The sequence below is a fragment of the Neurospora crassa genome, linkage group VII (assembly GCF_000182925.2).
Source record: "Neurospora crassa OR74A linkage group VII, whole genome shotgun sequence".
Classification (NCBI taxonomy): Eukaryota; Fungi; Ascomycota; class Sordariomycetes; order Sordariales; family Sordariaceae; genus Neurospora; species Neurospora crassa.
The window spans coordinates 2,691,786-2,713,592 of NC_026507.1; the positions used below are offsets into that span (position 1 = coordinate 2,691,786).

At 52.7% G+C, this 21,807-nt stretch overlaps 7 protein-coding genes across 9 annotated transcripts; 4 read left to right on the top strand and 3 right to left on the bottom strand.

Annotated features, from left to right (window-relative positions):
* Positions 1 to 873: 873 nt before the first annotated feature.
* NCU02382 (hypothetical protein) lies at positions 874 to 3,018 on the top strand. The gene is made up of 5 exons (XM_954324.2): positions 874 to 1,435; positions 1,498 to 1,597; positions 1,664 to 1,845; positions 1,911 to 2,110; positions 2,170 to 3,018. The coding sequence occupies exons 1-5, from the start codon at positions 960 to 962 to the stop codon at positions 2,778 to 2,780; spliced, it is 1,569 nt and encodes a 522-aa protein (XP_959417.2). The 5' UTR covers positions 874 to 959; the 3' UTR covers positions 2,781 to 3,018.
* Positions 3,019 to 3,399: 381 nt separating this feature from the next.
* Positions 3,400 to 5,523, top strand: NCU02381 (phosphatidylserine synthase). The gene is made up of 5 exons (XM_954709.3): positions 3,400 to 3,617; positions 3,754 to 3,997; positions 4,119 to 4,214; positions 4,428 to 4,621; positions 4,721 to 5,523. Exons 2-5 carry the CDS (start codon positions 3,907 to 3,909, stop codon positions 5,087 to 5,089), a joined length of 750 nt encoding a protein of 249 aa, XP_959802.2. The 5' UTR covers positions 3,400 to 3,617; positions 3,754 to 3,906; the 3' UTR covers positions 5,090 to 5,523.
* NCU02380 (threonyl-tRNA synthetase) lies at positions 5,409 to 8,676 on the bottom strand. Of its 3 annotated transcripts, none has more exons than XM_011396855.1 (4): positions 8,513 to 8,676; positions 6,249 to 8,390; positions 6,115 to 6,174; positions 5,409 to 6,056 (listed from the first exon to the last, which is right to left on the bottom strand). In XM_011396855.1, the coding sequence occupies exons 2-4, from the start codon at positions 8,332 to 8,334 to the stop codon at positions 5,836 to 5,838; spliced, it is 2,367 nt and encodes a 788-aa protein (XP_011395157.1). In that variant the 5' UTR covers positions 8,335 to 8,390; positions 8,513 to 8,676; the 3' UTR covers positions 5,409 to 5,835. The 3 variants fall into 3 exon arrangements, with proteins under 3 accessions (XP_011395157.1, XP_011395156.1, XP_011395158.1); XM_011396854.1 differs by having other exon boundaries at positions 5,473 to 6,056; positions 6,249 to 8,430; positions 8,513 to 8,536; XM_011396856.1 differs by having other exon boundaries at positions 5,473 to 6,056; positions 6,249 to 8,534.
* A 232-nt stretch (positions 8,677 to 8,908) lies between these two features.
* On the top strand, positions 8,909 to 12,047 carry mus-10 (mutagen sensitive-10). Its single transcript, XM_954707.2, has 4 exons — positions 8,909 to 10,001; positions 10,172 to 10,334; positions 10,397 to 11,541; positions 11,644 to 12,047. The coding sequence occupies exons 1-4, from the start codon at positions 9,577 to 9,579 to the stop codon at positions 11,822 to 11,824; spliced, it is 1,914 nt and encodes a 637-aa protein (XP_959800.1). The 5' UTR covers positions 8,909 to 9,576; the 3' UTR covers positions 11,825 to 12,047.
* Positions 12,048 to 12,403: 356 nt separating this feature from the next.
* On the bottom strand, positions 12,404 to 15,758 carry NCU02378 (integral membrane protein). Its single transcript, XM_954706.2, has 4 exons — positions 15,016 to 15,758; positions 14,247 to 14,947; positions 14,039 to 14,152; positions 12,404 to 13,970 (listed from the first exon to the last, which is right to left on the bottom strand). Exons 1-4 carry the CDS (start codon positions 15,275 to 15,277, stop codon positions 13,224 to 13,226), a joined length of 1,824 nt encoding a protein of 607 aa, XP_959799.1. The 5' UTR covers positions 15,278 to 15,758; the 3' UTR covers positions 12,404 to 13,223.
* Positions 15,759 to 16,156: 398 nt separating this feature from the next.
* On the top strand, positions 16,157 to 17,112 carry NCU02377 (hypothetical protein; the record flags this gene model as incomplete). The annotated part of the gene is made up of 4 exons (XM_954705.2): positions 16,157 to 16,294; positions 16,380 to 16,592; positions 16,664 to 16,845; positions 17,085 to 17,112. The coding sequence occupies 4 exons, from the start codon at positions 16,157 to 16,159 to the stop codon at positions 17,110 to 17,112; spliced, it is 561 nt and encodes a 186-aa protein (XP_959798.2).
* Positions 17,113 to 19,326: 2,214 nt separating this feature from the next.
* NCU02376 (metallo-beta-lactamase domain-containing protein) lies at positions 19,327 to 21,064 on the bottom strand. Its single transcript, XM_954704.3, has one exon. It carries the CDS (start codon positions 20,907 to 20,909, stop codon positions 19,857 to 19,859), a length of 1,053 nt encoding a protein of 350 aa, XP_959797.3. The 5' UTR covers positions 20,910 to 21,064; the 3' UTR covers positions 19,327 to 19,856.
* Positions 21,065 to 21,807: the final 743 nt, after the last annotated feature.

Consider the following 21,807-nt stretch of genomic DNA (forward strand, 5'->3'; position numbering starts at 1 on the left):
ACCTGGTCCCCTGCCTTCAGCTGTTTCAAGCAGTCAGACAGTGCATGGGACAATACGTAGGTACCCAGGTATTGAGCGAAAGTGGAGGGGGAAGTAAACAAAAGAGGTCGAGCAACATGTAGCTCACCGGGCAAAGATGGGCAGCACTTTATCATAAGATCGTCGTAGCCGTCTTTAAGGATCCGAAACGTGTCTAGACTTGAACCTGATGCTCAAATTGCTCCCGTGAAACCCGGGGTGCACAAATGCTACGGTAGGTTGATGACACTTGCAGGAGTGGTGGTCCGCCATCAGGTAGGTAGGTAGTGTACCTCCCGTCTACTACCTACCTGGCTCTACATACTTAACACTACACAGTATCCGGCCGGATGTAGTGTAGCAGCTGCCCAAGTGTCTGTGTGCGCCTGCGACGGCACTTACACACATAACACCGACCTCCATCAAGGCCGTCTTTCTTTCTCTCTTTACAACCTCACCATCTTGTCGCTACTGATCGCATGAGATCGTCACTACATCCACTGCTCGTTAGTCTGCCGGTTTGGGCTCGACCCAAGAGCTGATCCACCAAACTTTCATCGGACTGATTGCAAGCGAGTTATTGGTGCAGTCACTTACAACATCCCCGGCGTACTCTCCTCCATCAACTTGAACTGCCTCTCAGATTTGATCATTTACCTTATTCACCCATCGACTTTGGGAGCGAACAAAACAGCCTCCATACCAGACTTCCCTGTAATGTTCGCGGCATGTCATATCCCGAGTCTCACGGTTACAAGTCACAAGGCAAGATCCCACGCTACACTATCTCCAAACGGCGACTGTCCCTAAAACCAGAGCTGGAAAAGACGAGCAGCCTGCCCCCCCCCCCTCTTTAGCCTTATCAACATACATCCCTCAGCTTGATTGGGTTACTGCTTGTCGAACCCATCAAGTACATTCCACGACACTTTCCTTGAAAGATGGATCCAAATAGTGAGCCGGCGACAACCCGTCGCTCAGGGCGTGCCCGCAAGCCAAACACAAGATATGCGGAACTCAGCTCTGACGACGAACTCAATTCGTCTGCCGGTGTGAAGGCCAGCCGGAAGAGGGCGTCACTCGATTCGAAGGCCTCAGCAAAGCTGGAAGAGTCAGCCGATCCCGAGCGATTATCGATGCTCAAGGAGTCGCCCGCTTCAGAGGAGCCAACGACAGCTGTTCGACCCCGACGAAGTGCCAAGCGCAAGGCAGCCCCTGAAGTCTTTGACGTGCCCATGGACGTCCTGGAGGCTTCGCTAGGACCGTGGCAAGAAAATGAGCTGGCAGAATGGCCAAGCTGGACGGACGTAGAGTCTGACCCAGTCTTCTTCAACCGTATTCTCAGACTACTCGGCATACGGGAGGCAAAAGTGAGGGAGGTATTGTCTGTTGACGAGGAATCGCTCCTCCTTCTCCCGTGAGTCGATGGCGCTTCCCATGTTGCATCAAGGGGTATCAACAGGTACTGACTGCGCGTAGGGAACCTCTGTATGGCCTAGTGTTCCTATTCCAGGTCATGGAAGAGGAGGAGGAAGATCTGGAGCCAGATGAGGAGTTTGGGTTATGGTTCGCCAACCAGGCAAGTCATTAGTTTGTCCTTTGGCGCCTCCCTCTGTTTTCGACTGTGGCTAACCTTGGTTGGCAGACGACCAACAACGCGTGTGCGACAGTCGCTTTATTCAACATCATCATGAACGCCCAAGACCTTCCACTGGACATAAATCTATCCAAATTCAAGGAGGAATCTGGACCGCTATCTCCGCCATTGCGTGGTCACCTGCTCAGTAACAGTTCGTGGATCAGGGTAGCTCATAATCATTTCGCAAGGTACGTACGGCATTCCGCTTCCCAGAAGGGCTGAGCATAAACGGCTTGAGCTGACGTTTCAACAGGCGTCTGGACCTTCTCAATGCAGCCTTGGCCCTCGAGAACAAGGTTGAGGACAGCAAAAAAAAGCGGGCTAGAACCACAGCGCGCCGCAAGAAGGAGCAGGAGATGGAGGATGCCTACCACTTTGTTGCATATGTGCCAAACCACGGGGACCGTAGCGTGTGGGAACTCGATGGGCTGAAGTTTAACCCCCGCTACGTCGGTGTGTCTCTCCTACTCAACGAAAGAATTCAGACACGATGCGACTAACAAATATTGTAGGCAAATTTGAGAAAGGGGCGCACTGGACGAGTGTAGCGCAACCTGTCATCCAAGAAAAGATGATGGAGTACGAGGCCGATCAGTTGGCGTTTAGCCTTCTCGCTCTTTGCGGAGACCGTCGGGCCGCACTGCGGCGTCAACTCGCTGTCAACATCCATTGCACGGAATTGCTCAATGATGCATTCCGAAGCGAATCGGCCTGGTTCGAGGAAGGCAATGACTCGTCTTCGTTCAAGGACCATATCAGCAACTTCAACGATCAGAGTAAGCTGGACGAATTCCAGCTCAGTACTGACGAAGCTAAACTCATGATCAAAAATTCAGCAGAAGCTCGTCGGTTGCAAGATGATATACAAACGGGTGGGATGGAGATGGCTGAAGCGTTGCTTCTTAGAACAGAGCTCCGCCAGAAGCAGGAGCAAATTCGGGCGGAGTACTACACAGAAGTCGCGTCTGGGCCGGAGGGTGACGAGGACGGCGATGCTCAGAATGAAGACCCTGGTCGAAGAAAAGACCACACGCCAGCAATTCATGAATGGGTGACGAAGCTTGCCGAGCGTGGTGTGCTGAGGGAGCTACACGAACAGGTGAAATCGCGAAACGGTTCATAGACATCCATCCCTTCGTGGACTGGCCGTCAACTGGGAAGGTACTTGGGGTTGTTTCTGCAGTACAGTCATTTCCCAGGGGTGCGTAGTGTAGAGCGACGAACTGTTTTGATGTTAGGGGGAAAGGACTTTGTCACGGCTCAAAGATCGGAATGTGGGTTTCGATTTTGGACAAAGCCGGGTAGTAACCAAGCAGCACATTCACACAAAGGTTAATAAGATAAACTGAAAGTGAAACAAGGACAAAAGACGTGTTGGGAGGTCATGACGCGCAGGACTCGCGCCATCCGTCTGGTCTCTCGATCGACGATTGTCTCGAAGCCTTGCTTAAGTTGTTGGTTAACAAGTCTGTATCACCACGTCTTTTTTTGTGACGTAATCTTGGACAATGTCCCCGCGGCCGGGACGAGAAGGGCAGGCGGTCAAGTAAAGGTAGCGAGTCGTGCCGGCAGAGAAGCGGCCGCCAAACAGCCCAAGGACGATTTGAGAAGGCGGTCTCGAGTCGGTCGACGCCCCGGCTCCCGCCAAGGCCAGATTTCGCTGCGCAGAATGACGGCATGACCCCTGCCACAAAAGCAGGACCCTGTCATTCCCTTCATCCAGACCTCCAGAGAAGCATTGACCTGGACTGCCCGTAGGGGGGAACCTCGAAACCAGAAAGGCACCGTGACCAACAAGCACTTGGATACCACCACCTTGTTGTTGTCCTGCCGTGGTCTAGGTGGTCACGTAGAGGCATTCAAACTCGTCCCAGCCCCTCACCAACAAACATTCTTCCCCATCTTCTGCATCTTTGCAAGAAAAAGGCCGTAAAAGTAACTTTCCTCAACTAGTCTTTTGGTGAGCATCTCCTGCCGCTGTCCCTTTGGTATCCCATCTTCACATGCATGCAGAGGCGACTGAATACTAGCAGGCTGCACCTTCTCTCAGAGCACCAGCTGATCAACTTTTTTTTTTTTCTTCTTCTTATTTACAGGACCCTCCTTGCATCCGGCGACTTTCCCCCCTCAAGAACCAACCGAGAAAAAATAAAAGACACGACAAGCGCCCGACGAGACAACACCCATCTGATCTCTCCCATTCACGAGATTCCAAGTGAATTTTCCACTCCATCTCTACGACCGCAACCATGTCGAAACGGCCGAGCTATGCGTCGGTCGCCAATGGCGCCGCAACCCAAGACGACTCCACCTCCGCCGCTGCTGCCGAGTTCGATCGCTGTATGTTTTCCTTCCTTATGCGAACCTGTTCGATATCATCTACCATCCGCTGTTTGAAAGGAGCAAGCCCTTGAGCGCTTAAGGTAGACAACTGTTGCTAACATGGCGCGTCAATCGGTAGCTCACGACAAGCAAAAAATTCTCTTCTCTACAGATGCGGGGCACTTCTCTCTCATTCGCGCGATGCATCTCGCGGATCTCATTACTGAATTGAATGGTTAGTTTTTGTCTCCTTGTATCCTTTCGCGCATTCTGTCTGGTTAGCATAGCTTGTGACGCTGGGTTTTGGGGCTATAAGCGCCAAAGCAGCAAGACCGTCACAACCTCCGCGATTTTCCCCAAGGATGATATCGACGCACAACTTGTGCGCGAGTTGGCATATCATAGAAGACGTGGTCACAGAATGCTAACGCCTTTGCAACTCTACTAGGCCTTTGCGGTATCCTCTCCCTCTTCTCTTCTTTGCGGTACTGCCTCGGTGACCCCGCCGACAAGACCAACATCTACTATGCGCTTGCCTTCCTCCCCTTTGGCTTGTTTTTCGACTTCATGGATGGCAAGGTCGCGCGTTGGAGGAAGAAGAGCAGCATGATGGGCCAAGAGCTGGACTCGCTGGCTGATCTGGTACGTGTACATCATTATTGCCCACGCTTTCCCAATTCCTCGACCCCGACCCTCTCCGGGACATCAAGCATTCTAACTCACAACCCATCCAACCAACAGATCTCCTTTGGCGTCGCACCCGCCGTCGTCGCCTTCGCCATCGGTATCCGTACCCCCCTCGACCATCTCTGCCTTGGCTTCTTCATCCTCTGTGGCCTCACCCGCCTCGCCCGCTTTAACGTGACCGCGACCGCCATCCCGAAGGACGCCAACGGCAAGGCTGCCTACTTTGAGGGCACGCCGATCCCCACGACGCTCGGTCTGGACGCCATTATGGCCTACTGGGTGTCGCAAGGCTGGATTCATGATTCACTTCCGTGGGGTACCATGTTCCAGGGCACCGCGCTCGAATTCCACCCCATTGTCCTCATCTTCATGCTCCACGGCTGCTTGATGACAAGCAAGACCATTCATATTCCCAAGCCTTGAAAGCATAAAGACGGACTAGGGTCTACGAACTTGTGCCGCAAGGAACGAGGGACGGGGATGATTGAGTTGGTTTATGGAAAGGTAAAGGCCTGGATTTCAATAAGGAAGAAGCCCGCTACGAGTTGAACGTCGGTGAAGAGAAAGGGAAGATTGAGAGACAGAAAGGTCTTGGGCAGGAAAGCAAAAGACGGGGAATTCTTTAACAGATGGAAAGCGGAGACAAAAAGAAAACTTAAAAAGTGAAAGAAGAAGAAGAAGGAACTAGCCGTGGGTCTGGGGGGTTTCTGAGAATTGTTGAAATGACTATCATGCCTGCTCTCTTTTTTTTCCTGCCATTTTCCTTTCTGGTCACTATCCGGTTGGCTGCATTGTGTAGTGCGAGTGTGTACACGCTTTTCCATTTTAGAATACAAATACCCTCTCTCTTTTTCCCGTCTTCGCCTTCTTGTCCGTATCCTGTCTACGCGAAATCATTTCTTCTGATATGCAGTGTTTAGGTCTATGCAGAAGCACCAGTGCGCCCGAGCGACAGACCACCAAACCATTTCCAAAGAATATCAAAGGCTCCTTAGTATAAGATTTAACAAAAATATTCGCCTCTTTCTCTACCGTTCTGTAACAAGCATATGCTAGATGACTATAACCCATACTCCTGCCTACGCCGCCCCCTTGCTGCCAACATGAACTTTTAAATTTGAGTTTGTTATTTCTTTTGCTTCATGTACTCCCTAAGTTGAGCTGGAGCTTTAAGCCTTGACCTCCTCCTTGGTAGCCTCCTCCTTCTTGGGGTTATGGGCAGGGAAAGGGTTGTACATGCCGCGATCGGCCTTGAGCGCGCGAAGCTTCTCGACGGCCTCCTCGAGAGAGTAGGGCACGTCACGGGCCTGGGTGGAGGTGTCGTCACGGTAACGGATGTTGACCTTGCGGTTGGTCTTCTCGTCGTCGCCGACGACAAAGATGAAGTTGTCTGTGTTGCGTCATTAGAAGGGGCAATTTTGGTAAAGGGGAACAGGCTCGCGACTTACATTGGGCAAGCTGGGCAGAACGAATCTTCTTCTGGAGGGTGTTGCCACTGCTATCGACATCTGTTGTGGTGGTTTTGGTGTCAGTATTCGATTTTTGTTTGCCCAATAACGGGGGTGAGTCAGGGAAAACATACCGACGTGGATCTTCTCCTTCTTGAGGGTCAAGGCAACCTCCTTGGCGTAATCAAGGAAGCCCATGCCAACGGGAATGACCATGACCTGGCGGGGCGACATCCAGAAAGGCCACTTGCCGGCGAAGTGCTCGGCAAGAATGGCAGTGAAGCGCTCGATGGAACCAGCCATGGCACGGTGAATCATGACGGGGCGGGCGCAGCCGGCAGTAAGGGGCTTCTTGACAAGAAGAGCCTTCTTCTTCTTCTCCTCGCCCTCCTTGGGAGCCTCTTCCTCCTCCTTGGGAGCTTCAGGCTTAGCAGCCTTGGAGGCAGCCTTGTCCTCATCCTGCTTGGCCTGGGCATCAGCGGTCATGTACTCGAGAGAGAAGTTGATGGGCTGCTGGAAGTCGAGCTGGATGGTGGCGCACTGCCAGGGGCGGTTGAGGCAGTCCAAAACAGCGATATCGATCTTGGGGCCGTAGAAGGCACCATCGCCCTCGTTCAGCTCCCAGGTGCCTCCAGTAGCAGCGACGAACTCGTTGAGAGCCTCCTTGAGACGAGCCTCGGCGCGGTCCCAGGTCTCAATCTCACCCATGTACTTCTCAGGGCGGGTAGAGAGCTTCAGCTTGAAGGTGAGGCCAAGCATGCCGTAGAAGGACTTCATGAAGTCGAAGAGGTCGGCAACCTCGGCCTTGATCTGATCCTCACGGCAGAAGATATGAGCGTCATCCTGCTGGAATCTGCGCACACGGGTAAGGCCAGAGAGAGCACCACTGGCCTCGTTTCTGTGGAGCACACCGAAATCAGCAAGCCTGAGGGGAAGCTCCTTGTGGCTGCGGTCACGGTGACGGAACATCATGGCGTGAGCAGGGCAGTTCATGGGCTTCAGACCAAACTGCTCCTTGTCAACGTCGAGAATAAACATGTCATCCTTGTAGTGAGCCAAGTGACCGGACTGCTCCCAAAGAGCGACGTTGAACATGTTGGGAGTCATGACCTCGTCGTAACCGCGCTTCCAGTACTCCTCCTTGATGTATTCCATGATGGCGTTGTTGATGCGCATGCCGTGGGGCAGCCACATGGCAGAGCCGGGCGAGCACTCCTCGAAGTAGAAAAGCTCCTGCTGCTTGCCAATGAGGCGGTGATCGCGCTTGGCAGCTTCCTCAAGGAACTTCTTGTGAGCGGCCATCTGCTTCTTGTCGGGGAACGAGACACCATAGATACGCTGGAGGGAGTCGTTGTTGGCGTCACCAAGGAAGTAGGAAGAGGAGTTCTTCATGATGGCGAAAGCCTCGATCCTGCTGGTGTCGGGGACGTGAGGACCACGGCAGAGATCGATAAGGGGCCCGTTACGGTAGACAGTGGTTCTGGTGCCGTCGGGGATCTTGTCCTTGATGATGTGTTGCTTGTATGGGTTGTAGGCGAACATCTTGAGCAGATCCTCCTTGCTCATCTCCAGTCTCTGGAAAGGCTGCTTCTCCTTGACGATCTTGGTGACGATGTTCTCGAGGGGTGCCCAGTCGCTAGACTGGACAGCGGCACCGCCGGGAAGAGCCATTTCGTAGTAGAAGCCGTTGTCGACGGGGGGGCCAATGCACAGAGAGCAGCCGAATCTGCGCTCGCAGGCCTCGCCGAGGATGTGGGCACTCGAGTGCCAGAAAACGAACTTGCCCTGATCATCGTTGAAGTCGAGGAGTTCTAGTTTGCAGCTCTTCTCGAGAGGACGCTCCAGATCCCATAGTGTCTCTCCGTCGATTCTGGCGACAACGGTGCGCTTGAAGAGGCTGTTGGAAATGCCCTTTGCGATCTCGGCGGGGGTGGTCTCGTAGGCCTTGCCGGTCTTGGTGGTGCCGTCGGGCATGGTGATGAGGATGTCATCGCGGGGGCGCTTGGCCAGCTCCTCCTGCTGCTCCTTGTAAAGCTTGTCGAACAGGTCGAGACGCTCCTGGATAAAGGCAGGAGGAGGGTTCATCTCAAGAGGGCCGGCATCGCCGCCAGCGGCGGGGGCACCCTTCTCCTTCTTCTGCTTCTTCTCCTTCTGGGGCTTGTCGCCGCCAATGGCGACCTTCTTGAGGGTCTCGGTAACTTTTTCGGTAACCTGCTCCATGTTGAAATGTGTCGACAGAACGTCGGAGGGGGTGTTCGGTTGCGATTGAAGGGTTCCTAAAGATAACGATTTCGCGGGTTGTGTCAGAGGCCCGGGCTGTGACTCACTTTAGACGTGTATGGTCGCAATAGCCCGAAGAGGGACGAAATGTTGGAAAGGAAGGGGGGGTGAGACTCACTCTTGACACGACACGATAGCAGCACAGAAGGGGACGTCTGGACCGACGAGGAACGGAACGAACGAAGGCGGCGCAAAGACACCGACCGCAAGGGGAAATTTTGGGACACTTTTACCCCGCGGTCCAGATCAGTTAAGGGCAAAAGTGGGGTGCTTCAAAGCGTACAGGCGTCACTTCTGCTGCGAGCACGAGGTGGAAGCCGCATAGGTACATATCAGACCCGGAAGGGCAGCAGTCATGACACGGACAGGGCGGCACCTAGGTACTGTTTGGCAACCTCAATGGCGGCCGCCCGGACAGGCACTCAACAAGACGGAGCAGCCCAGACAGCAGCGAGACACGTGCACTCTAATTTTTTGAACATTGAACGAACACCTGCGAGCCATATGTACAAACATCAAGTGCGCGTAAAGGCAGTAGAGGCACTTACACTGCAAGTACTTACACCAGTACGCAAGGTACTGCATAGTGTATACACAGTAAGAGCAGACGCTCGGGCCATCTCTTCTACGCCGTTGCGCCGTCCCAACTTTGAACTTTTGGCACCTTACCATACGGGCCGCAAGTCATAGGTGCCTGCCTGACCTCGCGATAATAAAAGCCAAATTTATTAGATAAGGTGCCGTCATTCAAATTCCAGGTACCGAGACGCCTCCCATTCTAACTAAGTTTTGCCTTTACCACTAATGTGACGCCGGAGCAGAAGTGACGGGAAGGATGACACATTGATTGTTCAACCTCATCCCGGCACGCGGAGAAAGAAAAAAGAAGAAGAACAAAAAGGTTACCGTCTGCCTCTCTGGCTTCCACTTTGCTTCTGCACTCCCGTCCCTCTTCCCTGTGCCGATCTGCCCCCAGTACAAGCACATCGCTGGATTTCCGCTCGACAGTCTCCTCGACTCTGGACCCCGAATCCCAGAGCTGAACTCTTTCTCCATACCTCTGACGTCTTGAACAAATCAGCTCCCGACAACTCAGCGTCCAGGATCCGGACCAGCAGTTGCGAGACGCGCACATATATTGGCAGCCAACACACCTTGGGTGTGCACCTGGCGAGCCGCGCCATGACGTCCTCCTCCTCACTGGACCGTTTTCCCGATGAGCTCATCCGCCACATCCTTCTATATGTCTCGCCCGAGGACAACGTCCTGAACATTCAGCCAGTCTCGCGGCGTTTCTACCACATTGCCAACGAACCGCTCTTATGGCGATATCTTTGCCGAAACTCGTTTACTTTCTGGGAGCCTGAACACTGCTTCTTCGCGAAACTGTCGGACCCGAGACCAACTACTATCGAGTGGAAGAAGCTATGGCTTCGAAGGAAAAGGCAGAACCACTTGATTAAACGCCTCCTGGACGAGATCCTCACAACGAGATACCACCAGCTGAAGAATCTCCAGCGCATCTGTCAGTTCGGTTACGACGCCAAGGACTTTCTTTTGGAGCAATGTCACGTCGATGAATCCCACGATGACGTTCTGGCCAGAAGGTACGCGGCAGCTCTCTTACGGCAATGCAGCTTGGTATTTCACGTACACTGCACGCAAGGGTCTTGTGTATCAGTTGATCCCCCTCTGATGGTGGCATCTCATTCATGCTCGGCCCAAGTGGGATTTGTCTAGATCCAAAGACCGTTCGGTTACTGAAATGTTCATCCAGGTACTATGCGAATTCAGCATTGGACAGTATCCACAGAGGCATGGCTGTAGAGGTATGGTCTAAGTGCTATGAAACGGGGACCGATCCGTACTCGGGGCTCGACCGTGCTCTCGGCGCATTCGACCTGTTCGTTCTACACGACCAGCCCCAAGACCTTGAATACGTATGTTGAACGCCATCTCTCGCGGCGGATGCATGTTAGCTCACACTTATTTTCCTCCACAGATACTAAGCACACTAGACACGCTCGCTCAGAGATTTATGCTGGAGCACCCAGAACATAAGATCATGTCGACAAGGCAGAAGGCTCTAGCCTTGAATCGCTGGCTGAGGGCCCAGAATCTCATGGGGATGGAGAACGAGACCGTCAACTACCACAACCTGAGGAACTGCCTTCTAGGGCACGCCCTGTCTGACGACGAGCATCCGTCACTTCCCATAATCTCGAGCGCCATATTTGCTTCGGTTGCCGAACGCCTCGGCATGTCAAGCGCATGTTGTGCATTCCCGAGCCATGTCCACGCGTCTGTGAAGGCTCCTCCAGGTATGACCTTGGATGGTGATGTGGAAGAGGACCCCAAAGCCGAACCGGAAACTATGTATCTGAACCCTTACAAGTGGGATGGGGAGGTCACACTTGATGAGCTTAGGAGGGCACTGGTCGAGTTGGGCTGGACTCAAGGGTCAGAGGTGTTTCTGAGGGCGTCGCCTGTGCCAATCATCGTCCTCCGAACAGCGGCCAATATCAAAGCCGCCACGAGTCGAATTCAAAATCTCGCCGACCGATCAGGGGAGCCCATCGAGGTCGAAGCGAAGCGGTTGCGGGCGGGTCATCCAGACATCAACGTGGAGGCGGCCAAGTACGCCTCAATGTGGGCCGAACTGATGGTCAAGCCGGTTTCCAGTGTTCACTGGGACCATAACCTTGAGACCTTTCTGCACTCATTTGCCATGTCGTGGGGCGAAGACGCCTGGATCGTTCGCAAATATCTTCTTCCGATGTACGAACAATTCGTCGCATCGCAACCGCACGTGCGCAACCGGGCTGGATGGGAAAATGTCCGCGAGATTCTCAACATGCTAGACAACCTCGACAGGAGGGAGGCGGTCGTCACCCGTCGCTACACGCAGGAGATGCAGGAGCGCGTGCGCTACAGGATCGGCCAGGTCTTCCGTCACAAGAGATACGGATGGATCGGAATCATCAACGGCTGGGCAGCTGGGTCTGCAGGCCTTCCGGTTCCGCACTACCTCGATGGCTACGAGGATGAAGTCCAGTCTCCAACGACTTCTCCCAGATCTTCAGGGGACAGGCTGCACTCAGAAGGTCAGCTAAGGCCTCAGTTGGCCAGAGTGTTTTATACATGCATGTACGTGTGGCCATGTCGTTCCCTTGATGTTCTTCCCTCCTCTTTCTTTGTTTAAATGCTTGTCTTATTGTCAACTTCCACTAACACTTGGAGTCACAACAGGAGTTCCAAGAGACCTAGGATTGACCGCTTGCGGGTGGCTCAGAACAGCATCGAGATTATCACCGATCCTAACCTCATTCCCGAATCGCTCAAATTCCTGGCGGGCAAGTATTTCAAGCGGTTTGACAGAAAAACCTGCACTTTCGTATCGAACATTAAGGAATCGTACCCCGACGACTAGATGTCTCTGAGTCAATCTGTTCAGTGATCTTTGGATCCTGCAGAGGAGATAATGGAAAAAGATGTTGAGGGATGCAAAAGGGGGAGCCGCGGGAGATGCATGTATTATGTTGTACAATAAGAGAGATGTTGGAGCCGCAGCGTTGTTGAAATATATGTATACCTTGTACAACAGCAAAGCAACTATCACAATGACATTGAAGAATTGACGGGAACTGCCAGACTAGTAGTTGGTTAGGTGGTGTGAGAAATAGTCTAAACACGGCTCACATCAACATAGAAACTGTCAATGCATGAACCGCACTTTTGGTAAGCACCTCGGCACTGGATTTCCGACCTGGGGAAACTGTCAAATATGTTCTCCGAAGTGAGCAGTATCACTTTCGAACTTGGTGAAATTTTCCGAGTATTGAAGGTTTTGTTTGGTAGCGGTCGAAATAAGATTCATCAGACCAACAAGATCAGCTGCTGACTAAGACGAATTCCGAGTACATACGGCCAGTGCCCCTTTGTTTGGATGTTCGGTCTTTTTGTTTACATCACCTACTAGAATGGTCAAGAGGGACACAGTATGGATCAATGATGACCTGGGAATTGAAGTACATATACAACATATTATCATTTCATGCTTTATCTTTACGTCTACTTGCACCATGTACTTTTCCTTCCATCTCTCGGACTGCCCTTCCCAGCATCGTATGGATATTACCACTCTACATCCAATCCATCCGTCCATTGCTGAGGGCTTCATCCCAATTATTTTTGCCTTGTTTCCCTTGTCATTAATCGCATTACCATAATGTCGTCTCTCAGTCCATCCCCATCCATGCCAATTCCGATTCTGGGCCCTCATCTATCGTTGATGTTGTCTCGCCGTGTTGTAGTTGCAATGTAAAATCCTCCCTTGAGCGAGTGTCGTAAATGATCGTATGTGTGTGTTGCTGCGAATGTGTATGTGTATGTCGCACAAAAAGAAGGAAAATGGGTATGAAGGGGGGGGTGGGTATCTCTCTTTGGAAATGCAGAAGAAAAAAACAAAAACAAAAACACCGATCTGATGCGACCCCGTTGGTATATAAAATTCAAAACACCACCTGGGTATCATGCACCATCCTCATCAATCTCCACAACTGTCTTGTTCTGGTCAACGCCCTCGTTAACCAATCCACTCGGCGCTGCATTCCTCGAAATAAACTCGTCAAGGAGCAAACGCGCCGCGTCTGGCAAAACCAAGCCATGTAGGGCACTTAGACGGGAAGAACCAAAAAAGTCCCCATGGTCCGGTGGACTCACCCTACTTGCAAGGTTGTATATCGCACCGCATTGAAGTAGGGTGCGCGAGCGGTGTTCTCGGAAAAAAAGAATCTGGGTCGCGTGAAACGAGCTTGATCAACGCCCTTTCAATTACGATACCGCCCCGCCTCTTTGCGAACCGCCCATCCCTTGAGCGCAATACACAGAATGACCCAGGCCATCAGCAGCCCAACCAAGCCCATAGTGACGGTGTACGTAAACATGGCATCAAGCTGGTAATGGATCATGCCGCTGACGGTGTCGCCCGCGCTAGCCATAAAGATGATGCCGCCGCTGATCAACCCAAAGGCCGTAAGGAGCTCCGTCGGCGGGCGCGAAGGGTACACGGACCGGGGCGGCTTCAGGTAGGTGATTACATAAGTAAAACCGCGCGCGAAGGAGGCGCCGGTGAGCAGGTTACCCCACTGCTTGTGCACCATGCTGGAGATCATGCTGTCCTGGGTGTGCGAGGACATCATGATGCCGAGGAGGAGGATGACTAGGGCAGGGATGGGGTTCATGCTAAAGGAGTAGGTTTCGGGCTCGCGTCTTTCGGAGTCTTCGACTTCCGCGTCATGGAAGTGATGCTGCTGGCGGGATTCCTCGGTGACGGTGGTGTTGAGTAGGTCGCGGATGCGAACAGATTCGATGAGCATGCCGCACAGGCCACCTCCAATGAAGAGAATGGTGATGGAGAAGTGCTCCAGATCCTGAGCCGACCATGCGCCGCCCCAGTTGCCGAGATGCTCCAAGAAGACGTTGGTGGCGCCGTAGGTGAAGATCAAGGCACTTTCGACAAACTCGGCAGAGGGTCGCCATTTCTGGCCTGCCTGCTTGGGGCGCACGTTCCAAGCCTTGGGGTATCGTTAGCAAATTTCAACTGTTGCAGATATTGTGGAATCAACAGGGGATAAATACGTACCCAACCAACTTCACCGAAGCAGCCGGCCCAACGGCCAAGGGTGAAAATACCCAGCCAGAAGAAGATGCCGCCCTTAATCCAGTGAGCGAGACCAGAGAAGATACCGGAGCCCTCCTACAATCAGAACAACATATTAGCCTCTAATCACAGAGCACCTTGCTGTAGCACCTTTATGAAACCGACCGAGGGAAAGGGGGTGAAGACTAACAAAGAAACGGCCATAAGTCACGATACCAGTGCACAATGCAACGAAACCCAGGGGCAAAATAGCCCGGTCAACCACATTGTACGCTAGGATCAAAACCTTCCAGAATTTCCCAGAAATCTTATCGGCAATCTTGTTGATGATAGAGACGGCCTTGCCGGAAGCAGGAAGGATGGGTCCAAGAGGCTCGCTGCCGCTGTGGGAGTTGACATCGTACGAGTCCTCGCCGTCATCATATTCCTTGGTATGCAGGTTGACATCTTGGAGTGCGAGGGGCTGTCGAGAAACGGCACCGGAGCTAGACGAAAGGGAGGGGCTCCGCGGGGCATCGCTGGAAAGCTCGGTTCCCTGGCCGCTGTCGTTGGAGAATCGGTAAGCGTCGTTATGGGCGGGCTTGATGTGGCTGTTGTGCTCTTCCATGGCCTGGGTCGAGACGGGCATGAAGCCCTGGCGCTCCCTGCTGTTGCCGTCGGATTGCTGCTTCTTGAAGACACCTGCAACACTCGCCAAAAGGCCAATGGCGAACTGGGCCCCTACGAGCCAGGTGACGACCCACCCGAGCTTGTGGTGGGCATTGTTAGGATACAGATCCGGTGTGCTGGCATTGTAGACGATACCAATGAGCATGCCGCCCGCATTGGTCACGAGAAAAGCGAATTGCGCCAAAAGCCTATACCGTGAACGGGCAATAGAGAGCATGACACCTATGGGTCGCTTCGGTCAGCATTCTGCAGCTCTCCTTTCCTTTAAGCACGCCCAGTGTGTTCCTTACCAACTGGGAGCATGAACACCCAGGCAAGAACCATCAGGGCGATATGTGCGTAGATGGCGGTCTTGTGATCGGGATGCGCAAAGTACGTGAGAGGGTACTCTTCTTCGGGCCGGGGCTTGTCGGCATCAGTCATTTCCATGCCCCCGTGACCGCTATGGCCGCCCTCATCGCCGCCGTGCGCAAGGACAGTCGGAACGAGCAGTCCGAAAACCGCGGCGCCAGTTAGCGCTGCAAGCAGCGGCCTTGTAGTAACGGACTTCATCTGGCCCAAATCCGTCTAGTTTTCGGTCGTTATGACGAACGACGTCAGAGTGCAGAAACTTGGGTCTAGTTTTTGAGATGGAATGAAGATGAGCACATTCAACTGAGCGAGGCTGGCGAGGTGGTGACAGAGAAGGTTAAGGATGAGCAGATCGGAAGCGGTCGGTCTTCCCAATCTACTGGGGTGAATGTGATGGAGGGACAATGTGGACAAAGGTGAGTCGAGTAGTGGCTATCAAAACATAGACAGCAAACAGGGGGGTTTTTGGGTTTTTATCGACATATCAGGATCGGAAGTAAAAGAGACGGGCTAGAAAAAAAAAAACATAACATGATGGTGACGAGAATGATATATCTTGCTCGCTCCATGGAGGCACCCCGTAGAAGAGCAGGGAAGCTTGTGCATGGTCAAGGGTATGTGGTAGGGGATCACAGATCGGGAAGGGAGGATACCTAGTAGCAAAGCTCGGCCTCCATCATGGAACAAGTCTGTGTATAGAATCTTCACCGGTCCCCACTGATTGGTAATGTGGCCGGCCCAGGGCAACGACAAGACCATCCGGTGCCATCCAAGACTTTCTTCCATTTTTTTCAACACCACGGACGGCACGGCGTCGAGTCAGACCAGCCGACCCCCGGAACCGTGACCAGCTCGTCTCCATTGTTGCTGCCCGGTTGCCGTTGTGGGAGGTTTAGTGATACACTAATGCTGTGCCAATGGTACCTGACGGTTCATGGTACGCGATGTCGTTCCTGATACATCAGAAGGTTCCGATCGATGTTCGGGATCATGAGGTGTTCGCGACTCCGAGCCATCCGAAGCTTGGGTTCAAAAGCTGGGGCTTTACGGACCATATTGTAAGGCATGTACGGTAACAAAATGTTGGTCGCTCCTTGCAGTCTCACTGCAGCGAGAAACGTCACAAGCACAAGCCCGACCGACGTCGCTCTTCCCGCCCTGGCAGTGGACATGTACCTGGACTGTGTGGAACACGTACGGTCCCAGCAGAGCTCTCACGTAGGTACATAGGTACTACAGTACTTCGATGCCGGCATGCACTTGCGCTCGCACCATCACTCGAAACAAACATCATACATACAAGCTGTGGCCGCAGGAGTCCAGTGCAATCAGAACGCGGTTGCAACTATCATGGCCGTTTTGCAACCCTACTACGCTTCGTTTGGGATTCATCGACCAGGGCACGTATTGCCTGGCGCCGCAAGCGTTTCACCAACCGACCATCGGACAGCACCGAAATAGGTGGATTGATCTTTGCAGGTGGTCAGCACGCGGAAATGCGATGCCGTCTGAGGTGGTAAGAGGCATCTACACATCATGATTCATCTAGTGTAGTGTAGTGTTCAAAGTACCTACAGCAGTACACAGAATCGGGAAGAAGCGTCCAACAAAGGAACTGACTGCAAAAGGAATTTGAATTTCAAGGGCCATCATCATCGCGAGGTTGCATGGAAAGTGGGGCACGCAAAGCAGCAACAAAAAGCCTCCAAGTCCCGTGGCCGCGCGTGGCCGGGGACGCTGCAGCCACTGAGCGCCCATGCTACCTCTGGGTATGTAACTCACATTACCCACCGGGCGTCTCTTACATAAGTACAGTAATTACCCCTGTTCGTGCAACTAATCCGGGCTGGCACTCGAGTTGCAGTTAGATAGCACTTGCATTTAGAAGGCCACGCCAAGACTACCTGGCCGCCCTTATATGGAGATTTTGTGGGGCTTTAGGCTGTTAGCCCCACTGCTAAGCACTGCAAAGGATGTCCCAATAACTGCAACTACACCTATTTGATAGCCTGTCGGACTTGCAATTAGCAGTTTAGCAGTTAGCCATACTAATTAATTGCGGACTGCGACCTTGTAGCATTTAGAGGGTAAGTTGCACGAAAGGGTGCTTGCACAGACAGGGGTAATTACTGTATCAAAAAGACGCACGCCATTGATTTGTTATTCCTCCCCTCGGTGTTGCTCTTTCAGGGTCTAGATGCTTATGTATTGTCGGATCTCTCGGACTCTTGAGTCCCCCGACGCTGATGTCGATCGAGATCTTTCACATCGCAGCCCTATAAGTCGCGGTTTGGGTACGTACTCTACTGTAGTGTATAACAAGTACCTTTGAAACCTTTTCACAGCACAGACAGAATAGGCCCAAGTGTTCCTTCTCATCGACCATCCCCTCCCCAGGAGTTCGAACGTCTCCAGTTCGTTTCACGAGAAGTGAAACATTTCTCCTCCCCCGCATCTGATTCAAACTCTTTTTTTTTCCCCTTCACTTCTACCTCTACTGTACACTCTTGTTGTGGCCCGGAGCTATGTTTGTCCCTAAGTCCGTGCGGTACCGCAGCTTTCACGAAACCCTTTTCAGAATGATTCACATTTACATCGGCTTTTGGGATTTTTGGCCAACGAAACCTCTACCGGACCTCACCAACCCTGTCATTATCCTGCACGGCACTGCACTGTGATAACTCCACCCACCTGCTGCCCACTCGGCAAGGCTACCCAACATCGCTTAAAATTCCCAGCCTGCTGTTTTTTTTTTGTGTGTCCTTTTTTTTCTTGTTTTATTCCCGGTTGGCTCGTTCATAAATCCCTTTCGAGATCGTACGAAGATGGCCTCTCATGATCCAAACAAAACCGTTATCGTCTGATTGCCAGTATCTACCCCGCATACGCATCGGTTCCTTTCGGCCAGCAAGGGACCGGAGCTGCCTCTTTGACAGTTATGCGCATCTTCGGTGATGTATTACACTACAGATGACATGAGCCGTCGGCAACGTCAATCGCTTATCTCATCCCATGGTCCCTGTCAGCAACAAGGCGCGAACATGCTTCCCTTTTCGTGGAGTGTGTATGTATGCCGCTTATATCGGAGTTTGGGAGCCATTACTTCCGCTGAATAACAGAAATGATGTATCAGTGACATTGGTCAGTCTCATGATTGGTGTGGTTCCTGGATCGACAGTACCTATCAACGTGTAAAATTCAGCCACATGGGCACTGTCCCCTAGCGTCCTTGCAGTGGTTTGTAAGTGTATCGCACGAGATCCAACTAGAATCCACATGTGGGCGGACGTCTCGGAAATCCAGGAAAACGACGAAGCAGAAAACCTTTTTTTTTCCTTTTTTTTTTTTTTTTCTCTCTCTCCGTCCCGCGATGTGGGGACGCCCGAGATTATGCCATGGCTCGCGCTGAAGAGTCGTACATACATAACTCCCAAAAGACATTACGGCTTCGCGAGAGCCATTAGGTACTCAGTTACTGAGACCGCGTTGATCAACAAATGAATCTACGTACTGGTCATAGACTCGCGAATCAATCACATGCTGACAGATATGTTTACTGGCTTCGGCACATCGCAAAACAACAAAACTATTTGTATTGTAGGTTCCATACCTACTATGTACACAAACACAAAACATGGGATGGCAAAACGTTTCTGTTTCGAACGCATAAACAAAACGGGAGTATTCGGAATCCACTAACGGCCGGGCCGGAGCGGTCCTCTCTCATGCTCGGGTTGGGATAACTCGGGTGGCACGACGGGGGATCCATACTGGAGTGCAAAGAGACGGGAACCCACCCTTGCAGAAACTCGGTGAGACCGCATCGCCGGGATCCATCGAATGCCGATGAGCCAGCCCTGTGTTCCATTTTCTGTGGCAGACAGACCGACGTCCCGGTTCCGAGAGCCGAGCCGAACCACAACACCGTGCGCCGGCTGGCACCAACCTGAACGGCCGGCATGAGATTCGAGCGGTATGAGATGTGTATTTTGGCACTGAAAGCCGTCCCACACGGGCGGTCGTCGGTTGTCATCTGAGGCTCTGCTCCTGCGATGAAAGCGAGCTACCCCAAAGCGGCATCCACTCAGCTCCGTCATGGACTGACGTCACGGGCACGCTAGGGCTGAATGATGGTGGTTTCGGTTGTCACTGTAGTGCACATATGGTTCAACTACACGCCCACTCGTTGTACACTACTTACATACAACATAGCACCCGACTCCATCCGTACCAACCTAAGAGCCGGAAATGTGCATTGCACACGAACCGCGTAAACAGTCGTTTCCTGTGCTCCAGGCGCTCCAGCTAGGGACGGGGTAACAATGTCTTGAAACCTAGTCTAGTATATACTATGTACGCTGGACCGTCCCCGGGCCGTTTCGCTTACTAGGGTTGACTGGGTGCTGGCTACTACACAAGGATCCGTACGAAAACGGGAACCTCGTCAGGCGAACTTGGTGTCATGAACTGGCGCGCCAGTCATAAATCCACTGCACCGTGCATGCTGTCAAGGCTACGGGCGATCATTGTGTACATACATAGTACAGTGCCCCAAAAGGATTCGAGTGCAATGCACATCACACTCGCGGCTCTGGGGAGAGAGCGAAGCGACAAGCGACAAACGGCACCAGTTCCGAACCCTGAATGGGTTCTACTCCACCCATCACTATCATCATCATCATCATCATCACCCTCATACATACATCATGCGCAATTCAGCCCAAGAACCGGCTGGCTGGTTCTTCCCACGTTGTGACCCTGAGCGCCATGCGCCATCTTCTCACAGGGCCGATCGATCAGTCAGCCGCCATCGATCGCCACCATCTGCCGTCGTCACCTTCCCCTCTTTCCTCAATTTATAAAGGATCTGCGTCACCCCTCCAGCGGCCGGTATATGCAAAGTTTCCGGTACGCCCTGATAGATAACCTTGACCAACTCCATCGGCGTCCATCCATCTTCACTGTCTCTCTTTAACGTTGCAATAACTTGGTCCTCCCTCTGCTGCCGATGCCTAATATATTCTCCAATCTTGCCCGGCCCGTCCTCCACCACCGGTCCGTGGCCCGGATACCCCTTCCCCTTAAACAGCCCTCGCATTTGCTCCAGACTGTTCAGGTACACCCCCAGATCCTCGTACACGGCCGTCCCGTGGCCCAGCACATTGTCTCCCGTGAAGAGCGCGTCCTCCTCGGCCAGGTGGAGAACCATGTGGTCGACCGTGTGGCCTGGGGTGTGCACCGCTTTAAGCGTGGCGCCCTCCACGCTGAACTCTTGCCCGTCTTCGATGGGGAGAAGTGGAGTGCCAATTTGCTCGAGCGAGACTGGACTGCCGTGGTAGCCTGGTAGGTAGGTGGGTTGGTTCTTGTAGACTTTGATCTTGCTGTTCCAGTCGAGCAGGTGCCGGATCCCGCCGGTGTGGTCGTGGTGCCAGTGAGTGATGATGGCGGCTGATATGTGAGCTTTCTCGTCGGTGAGGGTCCGTTGTAGGGCGGAGATCCAGGAGCGCTCGCCGGCGCCTGAGTCGACAAGGAGACGCTGGGGGCCGGTGCCGACTAGATAGGTGTTGGTTCCCTGGAGGGTGAATTTGCCGGGGTTGCCGCCGAGGATGCGGATGACAGTTGGGCTGAGGCGGGTGACTTCGGGGAGAGGAGTAATTCGCGGTTGGACTGCAGATGAAGACATGGTGATACTGCGGTTATGCTTGTGATCTGTTTTCAGATGTTGATATGGGATCTTGGAAAGGCGAGATAGCCGAGTATTAAATGATGATGAAGTTCGATACAATGATGGCCTGGTTGAGAGTCCCAGGAGCGGGATGACAGGTGAGGACATCCAGGACCAGGAGTAGTACGGGCAAAAAATGAACGACACACAGGAAGTAGTGACAATTCCGAATGAGAACCTTACTTGGTGTGAAACACGGTGGGATATTGCGTCCTGGTGAGGTGGGAGTACCGCGTATAGAGAGAGAGAGAGCTAGTTAACAGACTGCGGGGTACTGCCGAGCCGAGGCGTCGGCAATGATACCATCGCACATAATCAATGTCCGGCTACCACCCACGCAAGCTCCGAAGATCACCTGGCGAATCGGCCATATGAGCCGGACTCGGGGTGGATGGTTTGCTGGCCGGGCTCGCCAAGTTCAAGTCCGTTGTGAGAACGTGTTGCAAGTGGTGGCCTAAAGAATCCCTTTTCTGTTGATACCACATCTCCCAGGAACGCAACCTTTTTGATGGTGTTTGCGTGCTTGTCCGAATCGCTTCAATTTCTTGACATACTTAGCTATAACTGATGAGTTTAGAGACTGTATCAACGGCTTGTTGTCTGCGTGGATTTTGTCATGACAGGGGCATTTGACACACAGCTACATCATCGGTCACAATGAATCGATACAGACGATAGAGGATACCTCTAGATGTGCTGCCAACCCTTTGGACCATGAAGCACGGAAGAGAGCCGAATCAGCCTCCAGAAAGTTCTGATTTTCTGAAGTCTAGCTTCTCAAATGACGATGGCTCGCGCTGGAGGTTGCCTTGTCGTTGGGAGAATTGATTGTGAAGTGAAATGCAGGCCTGGCAGACACCTCGGTTGAGATGTACAGAGATCCTCAGACTCCGTCTCAGGTACCTCGCTGCACGCTCTGTATGAGTGCTACGGGCCAATCAGACACAACGAAGAGTTACATACCTAGGTACTTATATGCGTTGAAAAGGTTCCACCCTTTGGTTCT

Coding starts and splice junctions, on each gene's coding strand:
- NCU02382 (XM_954324.2), top strand. CDS start 960: ATGGATCCAAATAGTGAGCCGGCGACAACCCGTCGCTCAGGGCGTGCC. Junction 1,436..1,497: donor GAATCGCTCCTCCTTCTCCC/GTGAGTCGATGG, acceptor GACTGCGCGTAG/GGAACCTCTGTATGGCCTAG. Junction 2,111..2,169: donor GTTTAACCCCCGCTACGTCG/GTGTGTCTCTCC, acceptor CAAATATTGTAG/GCAAATTTGAGAAAGGGGCG.
- NCU02381 (XM_954709.3), top strand. CDS start 3,907: ATGTCGAAACGGCCGAGCTATGCGTCGGTCGCCAATGGCGCCGCAACC. Junction 3,998..4,118: donor TGCTGCCGAGTTCGATCGCT/GTATGTTTTCCT, acceptor GTCAATCGGTAG/CTCACGACAAGCAAAAAATT. Junction 4,622..4,720: donor TGGACTCGCTGGCTGATCTG/GTACGTGTACAT, acceptor TCCAACCAACAG/ATCTCCTTTGGCGTCGCACC.
- NCU02380 (XM_011396855.1), bottom strand. CDS start 8,334: ATGGAGCAGGTTACCGAAAAAGTTACCGAGACCCTCAAGAAGGTCGCC. Junction 6,175..6,248: donor GAAGGAGAAGATCCACGTCG/GTATGTTTTCCC, acceptor CCACCACAACAG/ATGTCGATAGCAGTGGCAAC. Junction 6,057..6,114: donor TTCTGCCCAGCTTGCCCAAT/GTAAGTCGCGAG, acceptor GACGCAACACAG/ACAACTTCATCTTTGTCGTC.
- mus-10 (XM_954707.2), top strand. CDS start 9,577: ATGACGTCCTCCTCCTCACTGGACCGTTTTCCCGATGAGCTCATCCGC. Junction 10,335..10,396: donor AGCCCCAAGACCTTGAATAC/GTATGTTGAACG, acceptor TTTCCTCCACAG/ATACTAAGCACACTAGACAC. Junction 11,542..11,643: donor AGAGTGTTTTATACATGCAT/GTACGTGTGGCC, acceptor GAGTCACAACAG/GAGTTCCAAGAGACCTAGGA.
- NCU02378 (XM_954706.2), bottom strand. CDS start 15,277: ATGAAGTCCGTTACTACAAGGCCGCTGCTTGCAGCGCTAACTGGCGCC. Junction 14,153..14,246: donor TGACTTATGGCCGTTTCTTT/GTTAGTCTTCAC, acceptor TTCTGATTGTAG/GAGGGCTCCGGTATCTTCTC. Junction 13,971..14,038: donor GCTTCGGTGAAGTTGGTTGG/GTACGTATTTAT, acceptor CGATACCCCAAG/GCTTGGAACGTGCGCCCCAA.
- NCU02376 (XM_954704.3), bottom strand. CDS start 20,909: ATGTCCTCACCTGTCATCCCGCTCCTGGGACTCTCAACCAGGCCATCA.